General features: G+C 34.3%; 2 protein-coding genes across 2 annotated transcripts in view; one reads left to right on the top strand and one right to left on the bottom strand.

Moving 5' to 3' along the window:
• LOC106132572 (semaphorin-1A) overlaps window positions 1–27067 on the top strand; it is a 298048-nt gene that overhangs the window by 28214 nt on the left and 242767 nt on the right. The gene's annotated exons all lie outside the window — the stretch shown is intronic.
• LOC106132574 (uncharacterized) lies at window positions 17557–21318 on the bottom strand. The gene is made up of 3 exons (XM_013332018.2): window positions 21293–21318; window positions 19432–19505; window positions 17557–18014 (listed from the first exon to the last, which is right to left on the bottom strand). The coding sequence occupies exons 1-3, from the start codon at window positions 21308–21310 to the stop codon at window positions 17783–17785; spliced, it is 324 nt and encodes a 107-aa protein (XP_013187472.1). The 5' UTR covers window positions 21311–21318; the 3' UTR covers window positions 17557–17782.

Genomic DNA, 27067 nt, shown 5'->3' with positions numbered 1-27067 from the left:
CTGCTAACAAAGAGTCACGTTCCGTTCAGGATGAACCCTGTTAGAGTTCAGTGGAAAATATTGGGATCGTGTAACCGGCTTGTTCCAATGACGTCTCTCTCTCTCCTATTACGTGCTACCGGCTTTGTCTGTTATTGAATACTTTTTTAATTTATCCGTCACAAATAAAAATACAAACTTTATAAAACACAGATTTTAGTCTTCTCTAAATGTCGAAATTTTATCATCAAAATCATATAACAGACAGGACAAACAAAGCAGAAAAAACGGTGGAAAAGATGAAAGCGCCATAAGTGCCGATGATCTGAAGTACCAGGGTAGCAGAAAAGCGAAGCGTTATAATTACAAGGGTTCCCCCTATCTTCCCCCCTCCACGCGACGTCTGCCCAGTTTTTACTAGCGACGCGTGACTTTTTACTTGGAAGGAAGTGGCCAGATTTGCATGCACCATCTAAATGTACTTTTAAATAAAGATGCAACATCCGTGCCAATGCAATTTAGGTACTTTATCTATGCTAAGAATATTAAAACGTGAATATTGTTTAAGCTCAAAACATGTGGTATTCTCGTAAAATTCTTGTTTGAAAATTCGGTACGTTTGACTTTGGTAAACGTTTGGGCATCATACCAAATTATGGGTGTTCATATATATGGCTATCCTAGAAGCACTTAAAAATCGTTGGAAATGTTATCAAAAAATCTGCAGGAATCTTAGCAAGTAGAAATCCATAGTATAATAAGTGCTTGTATATGTATGTGCTTGTAGCCCTTTCAAATATATTCACGAAACAATAAATCCAAATTAAGTTTAAAAACAAACAATATTTCGTTTCAAATAAGATAAAAGTGTCCTACTTCCCAACAGCCTCAGAGAGAGGAAAGTTTCGATTAAAAATGAGAATTGATATCGCTAACGATAAAATTCTCCGCGATACGCACGTCTAGAGCTATCGGCAACTTGACAGTGACTGATCGCCCCAGCCGGACCGACTTACCCCCTCTTCGAGTTGCGATATTCACTTTGAAAAGAATTTCAGGTTTCTCAAAATTGTTTTTGGTTTCAAAGTGTAAATTTTTGGGAGCGAAAAAGAACTTAATTTTATTGGAATGTTAACTTACCAATTTTTTTGACATAGCTGTATTTTCTTTGCGGTTTTTCGGTTAAATTTCTCAATTATTTAAATAACCCTTCCTTGCGACAGTCCCGATGGCGTCTTCACCTCTCTAAAAGCGAAACCATAGTGCGCCTATAACCACGACCATATAACTTTTTTACATGAAGCTACTTTCGTCTGATCTCCTCAACGTGAACCACATGGAACCACATAAAGTAGTAACATAAAAAATTGGCTAAATGTGCATGGTTTTCTCACGATGTTTTCCCTTAACAATCAAATTTATTAACATTTGATTATTAAGGAAATTAGTAGTATTTATGATATTAAAATATGAGTGACAAAAACTGTACAATGGTTTATCCCAAAATGGAGTCTACTCGCCATCGTCGTACAGTTCTTGTTATCGTTATAAGAACATGGTCAGTGACCAAAGGGTCGCAGTCGATGCTATCTGCGCCTCGTTATGGTGGTTTAACCAACTGTTACCATATTTAGTGCATCCTGGTCTGATATCATGCTTTACCGTTCCTATTGTCCAATTAAAGTTCGCGTCTACAGTTTGTATCGTCAGCATTAGATGAGCTAGATACACAAAAGCTGCCAAATAATGGTAGGTGCTTTCTTAATTTTTTTTTAAATAGGTCTTACGTATAAAAATAAGATTGGTCAATGTTTGTTAAGTTTCATAACAAGCTGTTACGCCCTCTTATAAATAAGAGTGGGAGGTACTATAATATAATTCGAGTAATAAAATCACGCCTCTACCCTGAAAAGTAAACAAGAATATATTTCTTTTTACCATGATCCCTACATACTTCTTTAGCTTCATCGAAATTCATATGAAATAGATTTTTTTTCAAATAGAATGAAATGTATCGCTTACTGTCATCAACATAACTTATTATATTTATATCTACTACTTCTTCCAAAGCGCAAGTATATACAAAGCGGCGGAACTAACTACATAGCAGCATTTTCACTGGACGTCAATTTACAAATATAGATCTTAAATCTAAACCGTGTAGGTACACTCGGTATTCATATTTCAAAAAGTGAGACTGAAAAGATTACCTATGTATTGACCGATTAATTCGTTGGTATATTCGTGTGAAGTTAGGATAGTTGGCTTGTTTGCCACGAATTACCAATTGTTTCAAAGTCCACACTTGAGCTTCGCGTCATATCCATGTAAGTAACAAGTCAACAAACTAAGTGTATTTTGGTCTTGTGAACTACCGCTATAAGTTATAGAACTTCTTCCTCTTGTGTGGCGCAAAAAGGCACAGGTTCGAATTCCATTTAGACCACGTATCAATGACTATTTTCGAAGTTATGTACATTAGTATACCTTTCTTTACACTTTCCTGTCGTGGGCCTGCTGGAAGAAATTTCTCTAGAAATAAGTAGTGCCCTTGTACTGAATTTTTCTTTATTTTAAGTTTTTTTTTTCTGCTAATTTTTCTTGTTGTACATAAATATATAAATAAATAAATAAATTAGTTTCAATACTTACCGATGCACTCACTGTGAGGGAAAACATCGTGAGGGAATCTGTTCATTCAGGCAACTGTATGTGTAACCATGATCTATCCAATACGGGTTAGGTTTCCCTGCTAAGGTTGCGGAGATCAGACGTGAGTCGTTTCGTGTAACAACCTGACTGTGTACCTATATAACAGAAGATTCCAGGGCTCGGGAGAAGAGCCCGAGGTACGCCTTTGACTACTATTCTAAGGTAAGCCAAGGTTTTACACGAAGCAACTTCAGTATGACCTCCGTAAAACATTTGAATCTTGGATGCAAAACATAGCGATGTTTACCTTTTTACTTTTATTTTATAAGTTGTTCACATAGATTCTAGATATTGTGAATAAACGATGCTTTTAATTTGTTTTCAGGTAATACTGGACTACATATAGAAGTTTTGAATTCCGGAGTAAGTCAAATCATTAGAATCGAAACGTCCGAGATAAAATAAAGGTACTTTATGTGTGCGTTCAATACCTGTAGTATTTAGAAATAGTAAGTAAAAACAACAAAAAACTCTTATCTTTAATTGTGTAGTTTTGACAAAATATTGGTATCAGGTGAAAAAGATTACAATTGTTATTTTGCGAAGTAGACCTTACGAAATTCTTCAAAGTCATATCTGAACGCAACTGTACATATTTCGAACAAAACCGCAGTCTCACTGCTAGGTAAGATGTCCTCTAGTGGGCTTACTGGGACTTAAAGCTTAGCATCTTGCAGAATGTCAATAGTGGCACGTCTACCCCCTCTCACCACTCCTACCTCATCCTTTGGGACAGAAAGGAGATACGGCCTAATTTGAAGCTAATGTTGTCAACTTATTCGCAATTATGAAGTTAGGATTACACCAAGAAGTTTGCGGTAATTTGTTTACGGATTATACGAGGTGAGACTGGTTGAAAATATGATATGACATGACGGTTTAGTCGGGAAAATGAAACTGAGACGTTATTATATAGTGGGATGATAATTCACGCCAAAGAAAGAACTTTTTTTGCAAGATACATAATTGTGTATTTATTTTAGCTATTATAACTATATTCTTTACTTTTAGATTTTATTCATTAAAGACCGTTCATGTTCATCAACATAGTACCTTCTTGTCCACACTAATGATGGAAGAGAAAACACTTGTATTTTTGTATGATTTTAACGAATAAACTAAAAATCTACCGGCCTGATTTTCATAAAATTTTATTGTATTAAAGAATAGAATAAACGAAGGCTTTGCCAAATCTTCTTCTTCTTAATCGGTTACTCATTACTGAGTATCGTGACTCCTGACGCTGTCAACCAACAGTTTCCACTGGCTGCGATCCGTCGCTTGGTGTAGCGCGGCGCTGATCGGTGTTTCCAACCCCTCAGAGATTTCATCCGACCATCGCTTTGGACTACGACCTCTAGGCCTTTTTCCCTCCACTTTTCGCGTCATCTTTAGACGTTCTAAATTGTCAACGTCTCTCCTTGCAATATGGCCAAAATACGCACTATATGTTGCTAACAGGTTGTCGAAAGTCGCTGAGCATTTTCTATTTTAAGTTGTTTTAGGATCCTATGCCAAATATTGTAGAACAAATTAAAATAGAATTTCAGTATCTATGTTGTGCGTTAGTTTCTAGCGCGACAAAGATCGATCGACGCACGATTACCATATCGGCAAGTCAGGGAGCTAAGTGTAAAACAATGTCGGTGAAATTACATCAGCACAATATCTACTTCCAATTAATTGAGACGTTGTTTAATACATGTTTTGTTGTAATTAATACTGCATAATACACGGATAAAGTTTGTGTTGATAAGTATGAAGTCGATGACAATTTGGAAGACTATTCATTCATTCGTAATTTTTTTTATTTTTAACTATTGTGTGCGCGTTTTTATTGTTGCGGCTCTTGCACACCACCAAAACATAACAGTCGGTCAATGAAAAGATGTTCAATAAAATATGATATAGCGATAACGCTGTAACTAATTTGGACATCTTTCAGACAACTGGATGTGTACCTAACTATGATCGATCGAATACGGGTTAAGTTCACCTGCAAATGTTTGGAGGAGATTATAGTATTGTTTGATAGGATTTTAGTTGTCCTGTCGATTGGACTGTCCTTAATACGCCTGTTCAAGCGTAGACAGGATGTTTTGCTTCGCTGCATATCTACAGAATACAGTAGAATGCCGCCTAACAATATTGACACAACTCTATAGTTTTGTACAGATAACTTCACATCAATCCTATCGAATCCATCGCATGGTTTGACAAACTTTTTGTTCCACGTACTCAATTTTTGCAGACTTTCAAGGTCATAAATGATGCTACGAATAGATTGTAAGTCATTTTATTTAAAAAATAAAATAAATAGAATAGAATAGAATAGATTTATTTTCATAATTGGATACAAGGTATCACTTATTGAAGAAAAGTAAAAGTAAATTAAATTATTTGTATGTAACCTCAACGTTTTGAGAGACCCTTATATACTTACAAATTGCACTCTGCCGTAACGCATCGGAATCTTTGTTCAATTTGTTACAGTTCATTTTACAACAGACGTAATTTATCTTACCAAAAACAATAGAGTATTATTACGTGTAGTTTTTTTGATAATAAATAGAAATTTCTGCAATATATGAAAGCATGGGTGGTTTGACATGTAGTCGACTGTACGTATATCTGGGGTACTCAAAGTACGGATCAATTCCGGTATTGACTGCAAATCGAGTTAACAACATATGGTTGAGATAATTTGGATATGTCGGGATGGTTTGTGTTTCCAAGTTATAGTGCTTCAACCATAGACCAAAAAGAAATCTCATTGATTCCTAGAACTGAAAAACACTTATGAAAATATAAAAAAACGCATTGAAAAACTACTTAAATTTGATTGTCTATTCCTTTAGTTAGTTTTCTTTTACGACATCTATAAGTGATGAAGTCTGTTTTCAAGTGCTAGGAAGTAAACAGCGTCAATGTTTTTAATATGTACATATTTCAAGCAATACAGTATTTCATTGTGTAATGTTTAAAAATAAACAAGTCCATTACTTAAATTACTTGCTTAGCCTTCCACGAAGTACAAATTACTGTTTCAGACTAACAAAGTATCGAGCTAAATTCAGTTTACAGGCATTAACACGTCAAAAGCCGTAATGAAGTTGAATGTTGTTCATAACTGCTATTTACAGAATAGCGCATTACGCGAATAACATTAAAAACGACAATGAAACTGTCAACGTCGTCAACGCGTTATCGCTGCAGATAATAGTCTGTTAAGAAGCAAAGCTGATTGTAGCCTTTTAATCTTTTTAAGACTGTGGGCTTTGTTTTAACCGCAAGGGAATTGACTATATGTATGAATGTTATAACATTACTAGATAGCTCGCGTAAAAAACTTTGTAACTTCCGTTCCCGTAAAAATTTCGGGAAATCTCTTTAAAGACCACATGAGAAACCTATATGCCAAATTTTAGACAACGCACAGTCTATCATGCAATCATAGTAGTCAGTCATTCACTCAGTAATGGAAGAGTTTTATATAATGTAGAAAGGTTATGGTTGATCTCACATAATTAACAATATTCATTCTCAATTTCATCAATATCCGTCCAGTGGTTGAGCCGTGAATATCTAGATGAGATAAAAATTATTTATTCCTTAAAAGCTGTTAGACTTTCACATTTAGAGTAGGTGTTTGTATAAATTTGAATAAAACGGAACTATGGAGTAACTTTCTTTCAAGACTTCGCATTGTACATATTCTTTTATATTCAATGACTGTTCTGATTTTGTTATATTTATTTTTATGTGCAATAAAGAGTTTACAAACAAACAAACATTACATAAAATCATATCTGTTACGATCTGTTACATCCCGCTAATGTTAGTGATAATGCTGACAGAGCAAACCCTTCGGGCTTGCTCATCACTCCCTCACAGCGCCTCAGTCCTGAGCGTTGTTATCATAGTCAGTCCACATTAGAACCTCTTGCAGAGCGGTTGCCTCCATAACATTATAAATCTATCCAATAAGTAAAATAAGTTCATGTACGTTATTCAGTGAATAAAGTTAAGTTTCTTTAAATAATTTTTTTTTAAAAAGGCATTCAACGCTGCCCGCGTAACAGATCGTAACAAGTAGAAATTCGAAGTCGCTGCCTACCCCAATGGGAAACGGGACTTTGTAACGCACAAAATTCCGTTTTTTCAATTCCTTTGTAATTTTGAAAATAAAAATACTCTCTCTTAAGATTGACCTTTGTAATATTCTATCCCTTAGTTCCTCCTCCACACCAAAATGTATGTTATTATTTCTGTAGTTTATTTAATTACTTAACTCCGAGAGCTGTGAAATGAATCCTAATTTAATTAACGCAGAAAGAACATTTTTGCGTGATAATTAGCGCAAATGAAACCTGAGGCTAGCTTAAATACTCTCGACTAAATTAATCTCAGGACATTCTTTTAAAACTAGAAATTAGTTCTTTTTAGGTTTATTTATTACTTTTTTTGGTTTTGCTATTTGTGAGACAAATTTATCGAAATTGGTTGTCTTACGTTTAACTGTGCATTGATAGATAATTATGTTAATCTTCCTCCTTTTATACGACATACCGATTTTGGTAAATTTCGTTTTATCTTTAGACAGGTGAAGATTAACCGGGATTAATATCAGAAGAAGAAAAACAGATTTTTAATAACAAACTGGTTATTGTTGTAATCAAAATTAGAGTTATATCTAGCTTTATCAAGTTTGGCCGCTACGTTATTTAGTTAATGGTCTAGTATTAGTTACTTAGGCACTATTTTATATAAGCGTTTCCTTCATCAGTCAACTGACGTCGGGAGAAACTTTGGCTTGATTGATTTGTACATTATTAATCAATCAATATCAGAACACCACCAAGCAAAAAATCTGTCTAGACTTGCCTTTATTAAAAATGTAGTCTGTCGTTGGCCGGCGATTTTTGAAAATACATATATGTACTTGCCTTTTTGAATATAAACGGAAAAATAACTTCCGTGTGTATGGATAGCCGGAACCAAATTATTGAGTTTCACCAAAAATATTTTATACAAATAAATGAGCACTTGCTAAGTACAAAGTGACTGAAATTAATTCTGAAAATAGCTGAGCCCTAGGAAGGATAGTTATGAACGTTAAAACGTTATAGATTCAAAAGTAGTTAGTATTCCTTCATAGTACATTTAAGTGTGAACTAAATAAATAACTTGACAAGCGTCCAATTTTTACACATAGTCAAGCTATCTTTTTTCTTTTGTTTCAAAATGTTAATTGACCTGGATTATCGCAGCTTAAAGTTTTTAAATAATATTCCCTATAAAATTGATTGAAGATCTTCTAAGTGCAATTAGATTTTACAAAGTCAACGCTTTTGTTCGACGCTAAAGAGTAAGTCATCCCCAGAAACGCTTTAAACTTTTTACTTAACGAATGCATAAATGTTGCATATTTTACACAAATTACAAAATGTGTGAAAGTAAAACATTTTAAAGATTGTTATTTATATGAAAATGTTATTATTGTATTTATTGATCTCATAGGTAAGAATAAACTCAAGAAAATAGCCAATGAAAGGAACAGTTTATAGAAAAATATGTGACAGTCGATATCAGGCCTTGCGGTTTAGATACACTACCACAAGAACATTTTTATTCAATCACGAATTCTTTCAAAAGGAACTGCCCAGCAAATGACTAAGAAGAGCGTCCAATTTTGTTAAGACCTAATAATTCTTGTCGCACTGGATAGCAGTAAAATAAGCCAAATTGGGCCATCCCTTCATCGGGGCCTACTTTTATGGTGCTTTATATCTCCCAGGCTTGCCACTTCCGTGTCGCTGATAACATCGATTCATTATCATCTGATATTTTCTTTTATTACGTCCTCTGTTCGCAAACAACATTGGGTTTTATTGATTTTAGCGACCTCTTTTTGGGTTATCTTGAAATATGTTTGCTGAATCTGTTTAGGTGGATTTAGTAGGAATAACAGTTATACTGAGTTTGATTAGTTTATTGTGTACTATAATAATTATTTGCAATAACTTTCAATGTATATGAACGTAATTAACTTCATTATTTATATAACTACTTATGCCTGGGCTTCCTTTTAGTAAGATTTTTTTAAACTTTTATAAAAGTGTGTGTACTACAAATAGATAAAGTGATCTCATAGAACTGACTAGAAACGGAATAGTAATGGGTGGTCTATATCACGTATATCAATGTGAGGATGATTCAAGCATGCCAGCGGTGAAGGGTCAGGTGCATCGACCGCAAACCACTGCCAGTACTAGACTGCTTTTGGTCTAGAAAGTATATTCACTGCTATTAAAAACTTTACAAATGTTATCCTTGTTTTTATGACATATTTTTGTTTCGCAAACTAATGTAATCTAGACCTGTCGAGACCTTCTGAATGTTTTAAAGAATTTTATACTGTGAAATATTCCTGTAAGTTTCGGTAGAATAGGACCTTTGGGTGATTAAAAAAGTACCACAATATTACATACGAAATGATAACTTGGCAATACCATGACATTTTTGATCACATACATTAAATAATGCTTCTTCCCCGGAAATGTAGGCAAAGACTACATCATTTCATTTCTACAATTCCAGTTTACTTTTTTTTATAAATCATATGAATATTTTCATGTAAACTCGTCGGTTCAGGTTCGTTCGACCTCACCAGAACGTTCCCAAAGATGACTTCGTCAAGATATATCAAGTTAAACATAACACGTGATATGTATTTTTGAAAATAATTAATTGTTACGTTAAGATGCATATTTAGGATTATATATTTAGATATATAAGCACTACAGAGAGATCCGGTGGTCTACATCGGACATAATTTGTATATTATATGTGCAAGCGGTGCGGTGTAGGGTTAGGTGGTCTCACCGCAAACCGCCGGTGTAATAATAATTCTGAGGATAGAAAATTATTTATTTCTACATTTTATTTTTATATCTACACATAGATATTTGTTTGATTTAAGTATAGACACAATTTGGCACAGAGCTATTTATAAAAAAAATCTTCTAGTCAGGATCAGAATTGAAAGTAAAGTCATTGGGTTAAAAGTGTGCGAATTTCAACAGGTTTTTAATGAAAATGAGTGGGATCCGTGTGATATCTGTCCTAACTGCATAAATTGTTATTCTAAATAAAATGATTCTATTATGATAAAGATAATAGGTAGTTTTACAGTAATCAAATTATTTGGAAATTAAAGTGAAACCTGTAAAGGTAAGAATATAATTGGCATTTGAAGAAAGGAGGAAAGGACTACGTCATCCCCTCCACAACCCTGTCGTTTGCTTTCCATGGCATAATCTTTAAAGACGATAACTAATCTTCTTAATTGATCTTTTTCCTTGATGAGTTAAACAAATGAGAGTCGTGGGTAGGCTATGCGATAATGGGCATAAATTTATGCGGCTTAGGGTAGCTTTTCGGGTAATATTAATAACGGTGTTTTGTCATAGAGTTTGTTTGCGGTGGAGCTGTGGGTTCCACTACCTTTTATATATTTGTTTGGTCGTAATTAGGATGTTGCGGCGGGATGTGCACGTTATTTTGAAAATAGCTGGTAATTAAGTGGATTTTCGTGTTTTGCATATGCGCTTTTAACCGCTAACTACCTAACAGCGGTATAAAACTAAGTTTGATATACTAAATGAGAGCTTCTATAAACCTTTTATTCAGTTTAAAGTGATCATAAGTCTTAATGATGAAGAAAGGTATCTCCAAATTTCAACGAAAAATAATGTCATTTCAGTTTTACTCATATGTTGCAGCGGTAAACAACTAGTGATGTGTGTATGACGACTTCTAAGTATACAATATATTCACATAATACCAACTTGCTTAATATACCAAGTTAAATAACCATACATAAATAGCGAACTAGACTAGACAACTAGTGCTTGAAACTTCAGTATTTAGTTTAAAATAGCCACCTTACTTAATCTGGATTATTCGGAAGACCGGTGAATGCGCCGTCAGCTTCTGCTGCAACTTGAAACAAGTAACTTGATGTCTCCTAACTTGAAGAAACTTATTTTATGTGGTCTATATCAGAACTTGGTTGGGATTTTATCCCGAATACCGATAATGGACGTCTTTATTTGGTCATTATTATTAAAGTAAAAACTATTTATTCGGCGAACACCATACAAAATATAGATAAAATAAATAAAAACACAAATAGGTAGAACAATAAAATAGAGTTCTCGAAAGAGTACGGACACCCATACAAGGGCCACGAAGAAGTAGCTACATTGTTAGAGTGCTAGGAATACTCATCATGATACGGTTATGTAGTGTTCCAGTGTAAATGTGCATTTGAAAAAGTATTGTCTTGGTTTTTGTCTAACGCTTGTAAGATCTGTTGATTTTATTCTTACTTCGTGAAACCTCACAAAAAAACTCCAAGTTTCCAAGTTCCTCTCAAGATTGGTGAGGACGCAACCAGGATAACAACACGACAGGCGAAATGATGACTTATTGGTTAGCCGCGTATTGGTAATTAGTTCGTTTGCGCAGACTCCCATTTGAACTGGACGGACGCGGTTGATTAAGCTATCATCCATTGCAAAAATATAAAGAATATGGGGAAACACCAGGATAATCACATACGGTAGAACAAACAAAGTCAGACAATTATCCATACGTGTCTGCGGTCAAATTTTCCGCTCCAGCGTTTTGGATGGAGAAATAACTGGCCTGCATAATTGGTTACCGCGTTGAATAATTTAAAAATTTCGTTGAGGCCATAATTTTCCGGAAATCAAGCGGTGTGCCACATAGCGTCGCATGATTCCAGTTCATTTATAATTGAACTTTTTACTGAACCCCCACTAGTGCTGTGAAAAATGAGCTCAGTGAAATGGATAGGAAGTTCGCTCATTAATTATTTAGTAATGTAATTTTTTTCTAATTCGCAACTTTTGTTTGGAGTTTTACACTTTACGGTCTGCTGAACGTCACGGGGTCGAGACAATTTAAAGCGTTAGTGTCTGTATCATTTCATATTTCACATATCTATCTATCTCACATCTTCTAAATATATGATCTTGGGGCGCACAAAGAGAGGATTTCCCATGGGAACGGAACAGACCTTTTCTTTTTACGCGGACGGAGCAGCGGGTGTAATCTCGGTGATATGACTACGTAATATATTTAACGATAAAAATGTGTATCTGTCAACAATTAACAAGTCATCCACTTCTGGTCAGGTTTTCTAAGATTGATCCTATTCACTACCTATTTATAACTTAACTTTTATAAAGTCTTTGCAAAGATTTACTTAATAATGTCAAGGGCTTAGTGACCGTGCTTTGACCATAATTATGATGATAAAATTTCGTTTTTACAGTGTTCTTTATATTGTTGTCTAGTCTAGACGATGTTTCGCTTAGTTATTTTTATGTAAAAATTCTAGTCCGGAACTTAGTACTTCTTGCATGCAAATGTTGTTCTATTTTTGTATTTGTTGACCGTAGTTTTAGTACCGATATATCTTTTCAAGTAGATAATACCAGGTTATCTTTTAATATATCCATTCTAGACTAGACGTCTATTATTTGGTCTGTTTGCTTGAAAATTATGAAAAACCTGTGCTTTCTTCAACACAATTTGTTTTAATTTAGTACTTTCGAAGCCGACGTATCATTTAAAATCAATATATATAACTATTATGTTATTGACTGACTATCAGACAGATAGTTTTATACGGATAAATAAAACCAAATTTATGGTTTGAGGAATCTGAACTATTCCATGTTTGTTTCTTTGATATGTCAAAAGTCACTGTTAGAGTACTACTAGTACATATACCTATCATACTATTAAGGTAAAATTCTTGGTACGTATATAAAAAGGTTGTTTAACTCCAACATCCTTCTGTAAGCGATGGGCTAGCAATCTGTCACTATTTAAATCTCGTGGCCTTTCAACCTTGCAAATACTATTGACTCCGTCTACCCCGTAAGTGATTAAGACGCCATTATATGTCATTCATTTTCAATAAATATCACCAGAATTCCAGGTAAAACAAATGCCGCTATTATTTATGCGGCGGCCGGCCATGACCACTCGGCGCTAACACTAATGTGGACCTAAACTCATTATGGTCGCAATTAGCCCAAACCACTAAATTCTCATGGTTCCTGGTAGATCAACCGTTGCAATATTAACTGTTACGGTGTTCATACAAATGCTATTTTTAAAAGCTTTTATTTAACCTGACTTGTAGGTATGTGTGTATGTCTTAACATACACAACAAATACAAATCTTACAAATTAAATTTTACCAGTTTCCCGATGTCCAATTAAGTTGAAATTTTTATTTCCAGGTTTTATTGTATTTGTATTTTATATGACTGCATGATTTATTTAAATTAAAGCTCATTTAAAAAAATACGTGGCTTATACATAAAATTCATTATTTATTTTTCTTCTTTAATAAACTTCTGAGTTAGTTCGTTTGAAAAAAAAACTACCGGGCCGATTGATTTGAAGATATTTTGCACAAAAAAGACATAACCTCCAGAAGATAGGCTATAATTGATATAGAAAGTACTTCTTCCTGGAAATTTTCACAGAAGCAAAACACCTCGCAAAGACTAATCAAACTGGTTTGTCTTTAATCTAATTCATTTGAAATTATTCTTGTTATTTAATAATTATTTAATTAAATTGCGATCGTTAAATAAAGCATTCAAATATTCGTACACTTCGCTATGGCGCCCGTGTGATAATTAAACATGTGTGTCCGCAAAGATAAATGAAATAATTCGACACAACATCCATTGTTCCGTGCAAATAATTTCGAGAATTTAATTGGCTTTTAAATTGCCATCTCAGTTATGTTTAACACGTTATCCGACCTGTCAAGTGCTGTTCATGAGGTTAATTTTAAACCTGTAACGAACGAGTGATAAAAGAATTAATTGTTCGAAATGCAGAGAGTGGATTGGCGCTCTGAATGAATTATTTTTAATTGGTTTTGGAACAATGGATCTTGAAAATGCTTTCGTGCTGAGGAAATACATATAATCATATATATAATCACGCTTTTATCCATACGGGGTAGACAGAAGCAGCAGTCTTGAAAAGACTGCGAAATGCCACGTTCAGCTGTATGGCTTAATGATAGAATTGAGATTGAAATAGTGACAGGTTGCTAGCCTATCGTGTACAAGAAGAATCCTAAGTTTGTTAGCGTTACCCTAAAGTGACTTTTATTATCTGCACGAGACACAGTATACTTTTTTTTCACCAGAGCAGCATGTAATAAACATGGAGAAATAAAAAATGTAAACATATTGTTATTACATTTTGCTATGAAACTTAAATCTTATATTTTATCAACTAATTAAATTGTTGCTTGATCTTTAGTCTTAATTGATTAAACTTTATTTATTTATTTAAACTTTATGCACGAAAATGTACAACAGGTGGACTTAATGCCACAAGGCATTCTCTGCCAGTCGAACCTTTGGACCAAACTGAGATGGACGTACGGATGGTGCAATGAGTGTAAAAGAAAAATATAATAATAATAAGAAAAATACGAATAATAGAATACCTTATACACTTACATATAATATTGTTTACATATATAAGTTTGACGATAAATATATACAGTATATAAAATAAACATACATATACTACATAAGTTGGATGATTGTGTAGAGTTTAAAAAAATGGAATGAATTCGACATGAATCCAAGGCGGTGGGCAGGAGTGGCCAGAAGAAGGTTATCAGAAGAGCGAAGGGATCGAGCGTGGGTAATGCTTAAAACAGCGTGGGAACTTCGATTTAAGATAATCTGGAGCGAAAGGGTCGTTGAGAATAGTATACAGCATGGATAGGATTCTAGCTTTGCGACGAAGAGGAATAAGCAGCCAACCAAGCTGAGAACGAAAAGAGGAGACATGATCATATTTTCGTAAATCAAATATGAAACGGATGCAATTATTTGCTAGTCTATCCAGCTTTAAGACAAGTGACTGATTCAAATCACAGTAACACCTCGGCTGCATAGTCAATTAAAGATTTAGAATAGGTACCTTTATTTATCTATAAGTACTTAATAAGTCGCTAGTTACGTCGCACAGCACAAGTTGAAACTATCGATAATTCCCAGTACCGGCTAGTTACATATAATGAATCCTTTAAGATATTACAACTAGTTAGGAATTTCTCAAGTTGCCTCAAGTTAGCCACGACGGCGAACCGACTGATGTTAGTTTATTGCTTTACTTAACTTGTGCCACAATCGACTTTAACCTATAACTGTATAATTCCAGAATGTTCGATTTGGAATTAGAAATCGGAATTATGCAAGACAATAGAAATGCCATAATGTATTTGAAACTATATGAATATTTTCGTCTTGCTAATTGCGACGATACATTTACGGAATACGAATTGGGAATAATATAGACATTCCGAATTCTATATTTAGCGGTTATGTTGGGTTATTAATTTAAAAGAAGTACATATAGTTTCTTAAATAAAGTTTATATTTAAGACTTGCAGTACTGACAGGCTATGCACACCCTGTCTATTGGGCGTAGGAAGCTGAATTTTCCATACCATGATTCTAAGAGATAACCTGAAAAGATTTTCGGAAAAGAAGAAAGAAGGAGAGAAACTGGACCTAAAGTAGTACACGAATGAATCTGTTGGTAAAATAAAGCCTGTCATAAAAAAGGAGTAAGTATCCGCTCATTCTTACCCCAGAAAGCTTGACCTGACGTAATAAAGTCAAGATATTTACCTTACCTATATTTTCTAAATGCTTGATTACCGATGCTATTACATAGATTAAATGTGACATAACATACACTTTCTACAGATTATATAAACGCAAAAAGGGTACTTGGTATAAGGTTTCTATTACAAACAGGAACAAAGAGATATGCTGTGGCCACATACTCGTAGATTAGTTATCGTGTTGGAGTACAAAAGGCTATATGACAAGAGGTAGCCCTGTCACTATCTTAAAAATTGGAATCTATTAATTAACCATTAAGATAAACGTGGCATTTAAATCTTGTGAGTATTGAGTCTGTCAACCCCCATATGGATAAAAACTTTTGCAGCTATGTGCGTGTAACTATATATAACACTAGCGGCCCGCCCCGGCTTCGCACGGGTGGACATATTTTTCTACCTGAAAACTAATTTATTTCAAAACAAATTTATGCCTATGTCACTTTTGAAGGTCTATTGTATATCTGTGCCAAATTTTATCAAAATCGGACCAGTAGTTTTTGAGTTTATTCCACACAAACATACAAAAATACAAATCTTTCCTCTTTATTATTAGTGTGGATGTGGATTATTAGTGTGGATTACAACTTTGCAAGGGGTTAACTATTAGAATCAAGTTGCTAACTCTGTTTTTTTTTAACGTAGTATACTTGTCTTACAGAAAGAACTCCACACTTTGAATTCTGCATTGAAACGTATGAGGAGCCCTAAGATTTCCGAAATTTACACGGGAGGGAGATATAAACAATTGTCTCTCGTAGAAACTTTATCGTTTGTATGAATGGCCTTATAATTATCATTCTTCCTTTAGCCCCTTTAGGTTACATCCTCACCTATCTGAAGATAAGCCCGGACATTAACAGCTTTAAAATTAGCTAAATGTTTGTCAGTTTATTTCCTATTTTAATGATATTTAAATAGTTAACAGTACGAAATAAGGTTGACGTGGGCACAATGTGCCGGCATGATCGTCTGGGCTGTGATAACTCAACAATGGCAGTTGCCTTGTATCGTACACAATAAGTTCCATCTTTTGAATCGAAAATGAAATGAAGATGTAGACGTCATCTTTTGTAAGATTTTTTTAAAACTGTTTAATATAAATAAAATAGTTTAATTTGATAAAAAATATTTGATTCTTAACTTTTTTTTACGTTTTTCCTAATTTTGGTATTACTTTACGAATATGCTCATATTCATAAAATATTACCAAATAATTTCTTAGTCGTCTGCGTCAAAAATCGGGATCCTTTGCAGTCTTGACTTCAAAGACTTTCGGTAAATGTATTTCTGCCCCATGCCTGCCTACTGCCTGCATCATTATAAAGGGGTTGCAGATGATTCTGGCCTCACAGAAGAGATTGAACATAACCTCCTAAATAAAAGACCTAATAACATACGCACAGACACTTCCTAATAGTAACAATTCTCATTATTTTATAATGGGACTATAACGGAACACGATATAAATGCAAATGAAATAGGGAACATAAAATATCAATACCTACCTAGTCTTAGGGATCTTGGAAATTTTCACTTTGCTAGCGTCCAAAGAAGTCTGAGATTTTAATCTTTCTTGGACTTAATTGAAAACGTGTTACAACCCGTGCAATCTGAAGGATTACTATTAATGTCTACCTAAGCATATTCCTAGCAATAGTAAGTCTATCTTACATAAAGGATACGGAAATAACTATTTGAGATCCAATATCATTTTATATTTGAAAGAGGTGTGATTTATCTTGTAAGTATGTATCATTTTATAGACCTTGATGGATGATTCTTAATATGATTATTAAAAAAAAATGTTATAATTGTTATAAATAATTAATAAAATAGTTTTTTTCAAGTGTAACTTCGTAATTCTGGGAATAATAATATTATTATTAATTAAATTACTTGTTATTGCAAAAACTTTTTAATAATTCAAAAATACTAATAAGGTACATAATATTTTTTTTATTTACAGTAACATGACTTTTTTGGCATTTTCCTCAATACCTTCGTATAAAAAATCCTAAAACTAAAAAAAAGATCAGGTACCAAGAACTTATATTGTCATTTTGTCTTGTTTCAAATTGCATTATAAAAGTTTTACAAAATGACAAAACAAGTTCTCATGCCCACATACTTTCATACATCGCTCGCAATCCGAACCAGAGTATCGAGTACTTCAGGGTGTGAAGCTTGGAATAAACCAATCATTTCCCTCCATTTTTAGCAAACGTCACCTGATTGGTCTGCTGCGAGAACGCACTTATTGCAAGAGTATACGGGCGAAAATTAACATAATAGATAACTAAATAGTCAGTACCATATTCAATGCCAATGTGAGATTGTTTCATGGTATGGTACGAGCACGGGTTTCTCTACTGCAACCGTGTGGACGACTGGCACAGGAACAGTCTTCACCACAGGGTAGGTTTTAATGATAGGTACCTCCTTAATGACAGGAACCTCCTTGATGACGGGTACGTGTTTGTAAATTGGTACCGTTTCGACGTGGTGGTGGTGCAGCGTGTGGATTTCGTGGGGGACGTGGATTCGGATGCTGAAATATACATAAAGTTTTAGCAAAACTCGCATTTGGTTATATAGTAAAGTATTGATAGTTGAGAAACTTCGTCATGCTTTTGTGAAGAGACTTAAGTAAGATGTGTTCAATTAAGTCGAAAAGCATCAGGTTTATCGTATGCTTTTCTTTGAATGTGCTCATAAAGTATCTCTCTCAAAATCTATGAATGTGCTAATAAAGTAGGTGCTACCAAAAACCATAAACTGTGAATTTAATCGCGTATGACTAGAATAATGAACCGCAATCGACAACACAGAGGAAATGAAGAAATAACATGCTTTTGTAAGGATTTCCTTAGTAGGTGGTTCAAGGTAGTTATATACCGGGACCAAAACCGCTAATGGCGTGTGTTTTCCACTAATAAGCAGTTATTAAAATACTTACTAATTAAATATCTAAGTAACCCATGTAGGTATATAAGTTAAAATTTAAGACACGATAATTCCTAACTTTGTATAAATCGATATGAGAAAGGAGTAGTATAGTGTGATTTGAATAGGATTGCTGTTCTTGGTTAAAATTGTTCATTATAATATTTTTGTTGAAATTACTTGGTTGTTATGGATTTTCTTCTTCAGGAAAAACCTTTGTATATTTTCTGACTTCTAAATTTTAAAGTACAATGGGCTCATGAACAGATATGAAAGATCTCATAGAACTGAACGAGATGACTTAATCGTAGTCGAGTGTCCATTTCAAAACTGAAGACTTTCATTTTGACTGTTGAAAGTAGAATAGTAGAATTCGTAACTTCGAAAAGCGGAACCAAAGGCCCTAACCATACTGATGAAGGGTGCAATTGGGAACACGCACAGATGAATGAAAAAAATAGAACTGGCTGAAAAAGCAGCTTCACAGGGCAGTGATATGTTTAAGCGTGATGACGAACGTCTTGATTTAAAATTGAGGATGTCGAAGATATGACAAGATGACGAGAAAAATTTCGAAAAGCGGTTCCCGGGCCACGAAACACATAAATGTAGAATCAACCAGAAACACACAAAGATGATCACGGAATGGCACGAAAGACGTAGAAAAATAGCTGAAACAGGCCTGTAAAGCCTTTTGTGGAATATCCTTTTCTGGTGTCCTGTATGACAGGTTCCTTCGGATACCTAGTTCAGGCACCAGTTCTCCACAACATACCATTCATGCAACTTATGTATATTAGTTATGGTTATGTTAAGACACCAATTGTACTGTTGTGGAGAAAAAATTAAGTTCATTATTTTTTATGCGTGATAGAATTGAGAATGCTGCAGGGAAATTGGTCAAAGCGTCGGTAAGCGGTTCTGGGACCCTAAATCATAGAAGTGCATGGTGCAACCTATGATGATGATATCTATGATCATGATGTGATGCAACTCAATGAAGATATGATGATGAAACTCACCGTGTGTGATGATAGCCTGGGTCTGGAACGGGGTTGGCGACACACTGGCCGGCGATCATCAGGACCAGAGCAAACTGAAAAGAAACCATTTAAAATTAATGTCTCCACCAAGGGAAGTATTATTCCTTTTGCTGTTTACAATTCATAGTAAGCACTCAAGACTTACATTCATGTAGCACAAAAATGTTGGCTAAAAATTGTTGGATAGAGTCATTCAGTAACGGAAGATATATAACTAGCTTTTGCGCGGGACAATATACTCTTGAAGGTTTGGTCTGTCTATATGCAAAATATCATAAAAATCAGTCCATTAGTTTGTTACAAAAAATACAAACATTTTAATTGCACTGTAAATTTAAACTCAAACCTTTATAGAATTAGAATGGACAGTATGGATATATTGAAAGATACAAATTATACTCCAAATGAACATATCGTAAATGAAACGTATGAGTTTGTTTGCGTCTTTTTTACTACTTACAAAATGTCGAATATAAAAGCAAAACACGCAGGATATACAAAAAAGACTTTGCACATGTGCCATTATTAAAAAGGGTTTTAAAGGTCAAATAAGGGTCAGTTGTTATCAGCATATAGATTTATGACGTAAAACTAACAGATGAATAAAGACTACCCCGAACCATAACAATTGGGGGTGCCACTGAGATACAGACGAGTGGATATACTCGTATTATATTATTTTATGACTTTTGTGAATAGATGGAAAAAAAAAACTTTTTTCCGTTAGAAACTCTTTACAATTGAAGCTCTTCAGTGCTACACAAAACTAGTATTTCGGACTCCAAAGAGGCAAAAGTCCGAGTAAAAAGTTCTGTACAAAGTATTCTTTATTTTTCGTTTTAATTATATATATCTTCACGATGCATTAACATGAATATATAAATAACTAAACTAAAATTTAAAGGTATAAGACGCATAGACCATAAGTAATGATAAAAATATTGGGATTCTTTAAGACGATGTGTTAGCAATTAGCATCTGTTGATCTCAATTCCATCCAACTAATGGCGTGGCATTGTCTCTTTACTATAGGCTCTGTCTACCATGTAAATGGTTACTTTAAAAAATACAATTTCGTCCGTCGCTTGCGTGAAAAGTATTAATCTCTCCGTATTCGACAATACATGTATTAGAAATTTCATGCAGATCGGTTCAGTGTCAGTTTTGACACTAAAGAGGGACAAACAAACACACTTTCAAATTTATAATATTAGTCTAGATATGGATATTCTGATATTGTTCATATGAGAGCAGAACTTCTGCGACACGTGCTCACTTTATATTCACAGTGTCGATATTCCAAGCACGCTGTATGGAAATTTGTACAACGGTTTGATTAAAAAAACAAATTGATTTTATATTTTCAATAATTTTATATGAAGTGAATTTACAAGTGGTTAATATCGTTGTGTTACGACAGTTAAGTATTGCATTATTTATTATATTTTTGGAATTATCCTAAAATTAGTATGAGGTACTTAAAAGTTGCTTAAATACATTAGTTTCAATGTCTGAAACTTTTGCTATAAACAGCCAACTAGCTAACTAACTTTTATTTGTAATAATGATTTATAGATATGGATTTTTGAATAAACTTTCAATGTTGTAATGGGTACTTGCATAAGGATATTTTCATTAAATCTTTACGAATTAATTTACAGAATAGACAAAAATTTAAGAAACGATACGTTTAATATTACTACGGAGTTAAAAAAAAAATAACTCATCCCGTGTATTTATTTAAAACAGATTAATTTTTGGAATAACCAATGATAGTACGTAACTCGTAGCGCTCGGGAAACCTATCAATAAAATGTTAAATAAATAAAATTTTACTCACAGCGATAGAATGTAACATGTTGCCGGTTTGCGTGTCACTGCTATCAAACTCCGGCGCATCGCGTTAATATGTACTGCAGTTGTGCAACTTTGCCACCGACACGGTTCCTGGAGTTTAGGACCCAGTGTGTAATCTGCGCACGCTACTTGAATGACTGATGTTGGTGTCCAGCAAAAAACCATATTTGCAAGTTAAATTGTAATTGTGTGATTTGATCCTTATGTAATCTGGACTGTTAACCTGCAGGTTTTATCCCAATTATAAAATTTTATTTATATGGGAGACAGGTGTTATGGTATGTATGTAGGTAATTTTACAATTTTTTTTTAATTTCTATTTGTATTTTATCTAATAGGCATATTTGTTGGGAAAACACATGATTTAAGAAAAAAATAACTTACATTGATCTAAAATAAACAAAGTATCCGAACATAAATAAAACGAATGGTGTCTCAAAGTTTCTTCAGTTACCTAAAAAAAAACTATTTTTGAAAGTCAAATCTTACTGTAGCATTTTTTAAATTAAGTATGGAAATTAAAAGAATGTGTGACAGAACATCGGTAAAATAAACTGAATGTTACATATCTTTTCTACATTTTGATTAAATGACAAAACATTTGCCATATCAGTATGTAAGGTACTTAGCGCAAATGAGTCGCGCGAGTTTACGTTCTATGGTCGTGCGTAGTTTCCAGAAGAAAGACTGGAAAAATCTCGGCGAACGTGTATTGTAATTACTATTAATGAATGAAATCGTATTTGCAAAAATTTTAATATTGTGTAATTGACTATTAAAATCCTAGTTTAGAAATAATTCGAAAAGAAGACGAAAAAGATTGCCAACTTGAAATATTACGATTAGGCCAAATAAGGAGTGCTCATAATTATTAAAAAAAAATGCATCCAGCATTTTTGGCACGCCATCAGATTTTGAAGTTCGTTTATTGATAAAACGATATTTAATGTTTACGAATACGTCAAACGATCTATGTATAATGTCAGTAAGAACACTTTTCATCAGTTGTACTGTAATGCATGCCTATTCACCTACTCGCATTATAACAGTAATTTATTTTCATCTAATTTGTAGGCGGCGCGGCTTATTGCCGGGTGTCATGACTTGGTTCAAAGCGACATCGCGAGGAACTTGCACAACTAATTAATGAACCTTTTTGACAGTCTCCAGAGCAACTGTTGCTTGATTACGACGCTTTCCTTGCAAGTACCAAGGCTGGTTGAGTGACGTCATTAGCCCCTGTAGCCGTTTTTATCGCACGAAAAACGTCATAACAAACAGCGGAACAGCGATAGATTCGCACGATAAAACGGCGTCGCACGTGTCATGTTACCAGACAGGAGCCAGCCTTGTTCAAATTTCAAGTTCCAAATTCGTCTTCTACCGGTTAAAGGTTCTTATCTGATAGTGTAAAAAAACCTAGTGCAAGCCAGCAGCCTGCTTCTTTTCCAAGCAGAAGTAAATCAATAAGAGGAAAGTGTTGGAGTAGGTAAAATATGTAATTTCTTAGTCCATCCTCTTTCGCATTCTCAGTTTTTAAATCCACTGCCTCATATATCATCATTGAATCGAATTGATATGATAAATGTTGCTGTAAAATTATTTGCGCTAGAAGTACAATGACGATATCGCTAAACATTACATCTACTACAATTGGGTCACTGTGTCACGAAAAAAAAATAATTGCATTTACCACACGATGAATTATTTCTTCCTGTGAAACAGTATGATGTACTTACAACTTATTATTAGGATTCATGAAGCGTGTCGTTAGAGCATTGGTGGTCGAATAAAAAAGCGTGCAGCATATGGAGGGACAAGTTCTAATCCTACCGCGGCCTTGAACAATGACTCTTTTTGATTTATTACTTTGAATGCTAACAGGTGAGGGAAAGCATCGTGTGGAAACTTTCACATTCAGGTTACTAGATGTGTTACCATGATACAATATCTGTTTGTCTCAGCAAAGATTGCGGTGGTCTGACGGGAATCGCTTCGTTCGAGTAAAACCTGACTTACCAATACAACCAAGGATCATGATCAAAGGCATAAACCTCAGACCGGTCCGAGAAGAAGATAAGGTCAACCTCGAGAAGCATAGAGATAACTTTTTTACCCATTTAAGTCATGGCACGCGCCGGTTGCCTGACCTGCGTTTACGCCTCAAAATGCGGTGAGGTTTTTTGATGTTTGTGTCAATAGAACAATCGTTACGAAAGTATCAATGAAGTAACTTTACGCTTGACCGACTGAGATAGATTTTAATATGTATGAGCCACCGCGTAGTATTTACATGCGCTGGTTTTCGCACATTTTTTTAAATTTGTAAGTACTTCTGGTAGCGACAATGTTTTTTGACTTGAGCGTCTCCAATGAGAAAGAACGGTTCGTAGTGTCGTGTGAAGCGCACGTGTTAAAATGTATTTTGACTATATCGTCTTTCAAATCGTAAAATGAAAGTTATAAAATTAAGATGATCCTTGTGGAGAAATGAGCAGAGCAACACTCCATATGCATTACCAAGTGGTAAGGTCGTATAGAATACGGTTAGTACATTTATAAGTTATAAATTATATGAAATGTTAAAAAAATTATATGTAAAAAAATTATATGTAAAGAGAAAACAGGGCTATATTGTTTCTAGAGAACCGCATAACTCCATTTTTATTTTAATCCGACAATTCCATTCCGCGTCGGATATTTCAAACGCTTTTACATTCACAGTCAAAGCAAATAAAATTATCTTCACTATTTTATTTTATTCGAATAATATTCTCTACTATACAACAGTCGTCAAAGCGAGTTTCACGGTCTAGGAAAAAAGGAAAAGCTGCCAATTTCAAAATGCACCCTACGCGGAGCCAGCAGAATAGCGAATGAGCGCAATCAGACGGATTTCCCTTGGCGACTGTCTATGTGGAGGGGGATAGTGAATCTGAACTGTCTATTCTCTGTGATATTTGTTCGCATTCGTACTATACTGTATGAATAAGTGAAGGGCTAAAGATATTTTCGAATTTGAAATAAGAATAAGAGACCATAGCGTGGGTGGACTACATTATACGTCTGGGACTATTATTCATACAGTCCTATTATTCATAGGTCCTCAAACCTAATTTTAGCATTTCTGGAAGAGTAGTTTTGAATTGCAATGTAGTTAAGAGTACTCTAACCTGCAAGCTTGTGTGAAACGAGTTATAAATGTGGATGAAGCGAAATAAGTAAAGCAGAGATCGTATTAAGTATCAAGATGTAATCCTTGCCTAACCCTCTGGAAAAGGGGCGTGATGTAATGGGTGATTGTAGTTAGTTTGTACAAATAGCTCAAAACTTAATGGTTATTGATGTATTTTTGCATGCTGATCTAAATAGGAATGTACGAGTAATTTTAATAATATGTTGTCCATGACATTAAGAACACGCACAAATTCAGTCAATAAAATCAATTGATAATATCGCACGCACATAACTGCGTAGGTAATGATTATTAAGTGTACTGTGAACCAAGTAAAGACACATGAAAAAAAATTGGTGCTGCTCTTCTAACCCACTGTACATTGCTTAGATCATTCCCCGTATTATGGCACGCGCGACGACGTTTATATCGCGCGAAAAACTATCGCTATTTTGCTTTTCATTATGACGTAAAACGGGACATCGCTGTCCTATACTATTTCGCGCGATGCGCGGTACGGCTTGTCTATTAGCTTATTGTCTTGTTTATAACTTGAGTAGGTATAACTAATGTAAGACCGTTTTTTACGCATCATTGATGTATATTAAATACTCATTTACGCTTAAATTGGTAAATTTTTCTCTTTCAGTGTTTATACCATAAGAAGAAAATATTTTTATCTTACAGTTCTCGTTTACTATTAACGTATTTTCCCGAAATGTCCCTAAGCCGTGCATTAGCTAAACATCCAACATTGATATATGTGTCGTATTTATATACACACAAAGTATAAGAGCCCGCAAGAAGTTTGTAAGTCCTTTGAGGCGATTCCGAGAGCAGCTTACGTCTGTAATCCCTTACAGGTCACTCATGACGTCACCTGGGAAAGGGATTTTTTATTTTATTTCCACTGACACATGTAAGTTTACTTGCCTCAATGTGTAACCTCCTGCCTTTGTGGTGTAAAGCTTTTTTTTTATATGTTTAAACTTTATGCATATAAAATGTACAGCAGGTGGACTTACCAAGCATAATTTTTGTAATGAACTTGGCTCTTTTTTTTTTTAAATGTTAATGGTGCCAGTTGAAAGGACAGTCAGCCATGTGGTCACGAATTTTTAATAAATTCAATTATTTGTAAGCATTTTGTGTCACAAATCATTCTGACACGTGTCAGGCTATCGGTCGTGCATTTATTTCCCGCGCTTATTGACAGCTACACAGCTGCCGTGTTGAATCAACCAACATTTAAAAATAAATGTTTTTACGTTAAATTGAGATACGACGTGGTTACGTGGTTTTCGACACCAACATAAAAAAGACTAGGACCACTTGATCTCTTTCTCACGGATGTCGTAAAAGGCGACTAAGAGATAGGCTTATTTTGGGATTCTTATTTAAGGCGATGAGCTAGCAAAATGTCACAATTTGAATCTCAATTCTATCATTAAGCCAAACAAACAGCTGAATGTGACCTATCTTAGTCTTTCAAGACTGCTGGGTCAGTCTACTCCAAAAGGGATATAGACGTAATCTGTAATTCAATCTGATGTAAGTTGTTCAACAATTATGTAAGGCAGATATGTAACATTTTCTGCGTTTGGTGTGCTCAAGTTTCATTCTAGATTTACATTACTATATAAAGAAACTGATTTGAACATTAACTACGAAACGTGTTTCTGTTAAGTTCTATCTGTGCTACGTGATATAAACTTACACATATCGCATCTTTATAATGTAGGTACGAGACAGACGAAAGCAATAATCACAAGTTTTTTTTTAACACAAGCGGAAGAAGTATGCAGCAATCGTGGCAAGTGAAAAGATAATCTTAGCCTGCTCTTCTGGGAAAGAAGCATGATTTTATGTATGTATGTAATTTTTATTTTATTTTTATGAGTAACTTTTTGCGACATAATTATTGACCTTATATTATTTATACCCACATAGCATTTATAAGTTAACTTCTTAAGCAGAAAAAAACCAGCACAATGATCAGGTGACATCACAGACACACCAACGACTAAATTTGCTTCTAATAAAATGACCCCGTGCAAGCATTTCATGCCCCAAAAAGCCTCTATCACATAACAGCACCTCTATTGCGCAGATTTGCACAGTTCTACCTTTTGATTAACGTTATTACAGGCCGCCTCTCAGCTAGAGATGTGCATTATGCGACACAGTCTCGCCATTATCATATTATAATTTGGCGGGAAGCGGGCGTATGACGTGCATTCGTCACATTAACGAGTGACGCGCATTTATTAGAGCTCATTTTTAGGGCTGAAGGACTTTGGAAAGATTTTAGTATTTCTTTTGTAAAATGAATGGAATTTAATAATATTACATTATTAGTATCTTTTTTTTCTTTTTATAAGTAGTTTTAGCTTTAGTTTTAATTTGATTTAAATATAATATGTATATTAATGTTTTGTGTGCCGTGCCATTTTTAGCAGAAAAGGATCAGTTTTTTATTTATGGATGTCGCAGGATATCAAAAAGACGACGAGAAACTACCAGTAGAACAAATATAAACATATTATTTCAAGGCGGTTAAGCATCTGGTAATTTCAATCATTA

The sequence above is a fragment of the Amyelois transitella genome, chromosome 19 (genome assembly GCF_032362555.1).
Source record: "Amyelois transitella isolate CPQ chromosome 19, ilAmyTran1.1, whole genome shotgun sequence".
Classification (NCBI taxonomy): domain Eukaryota; kingdom Metazoa; phylum Arthropoda; class Insecta; order Lepidoptera; family Pyralidae; genus Amyelois; species Amyelois transitella.
The sequence above is the reverse complement of the archived record's forward strand: the minus strand, read 5'-3'. Positions and strand labels throughout refer to the sequence as shown.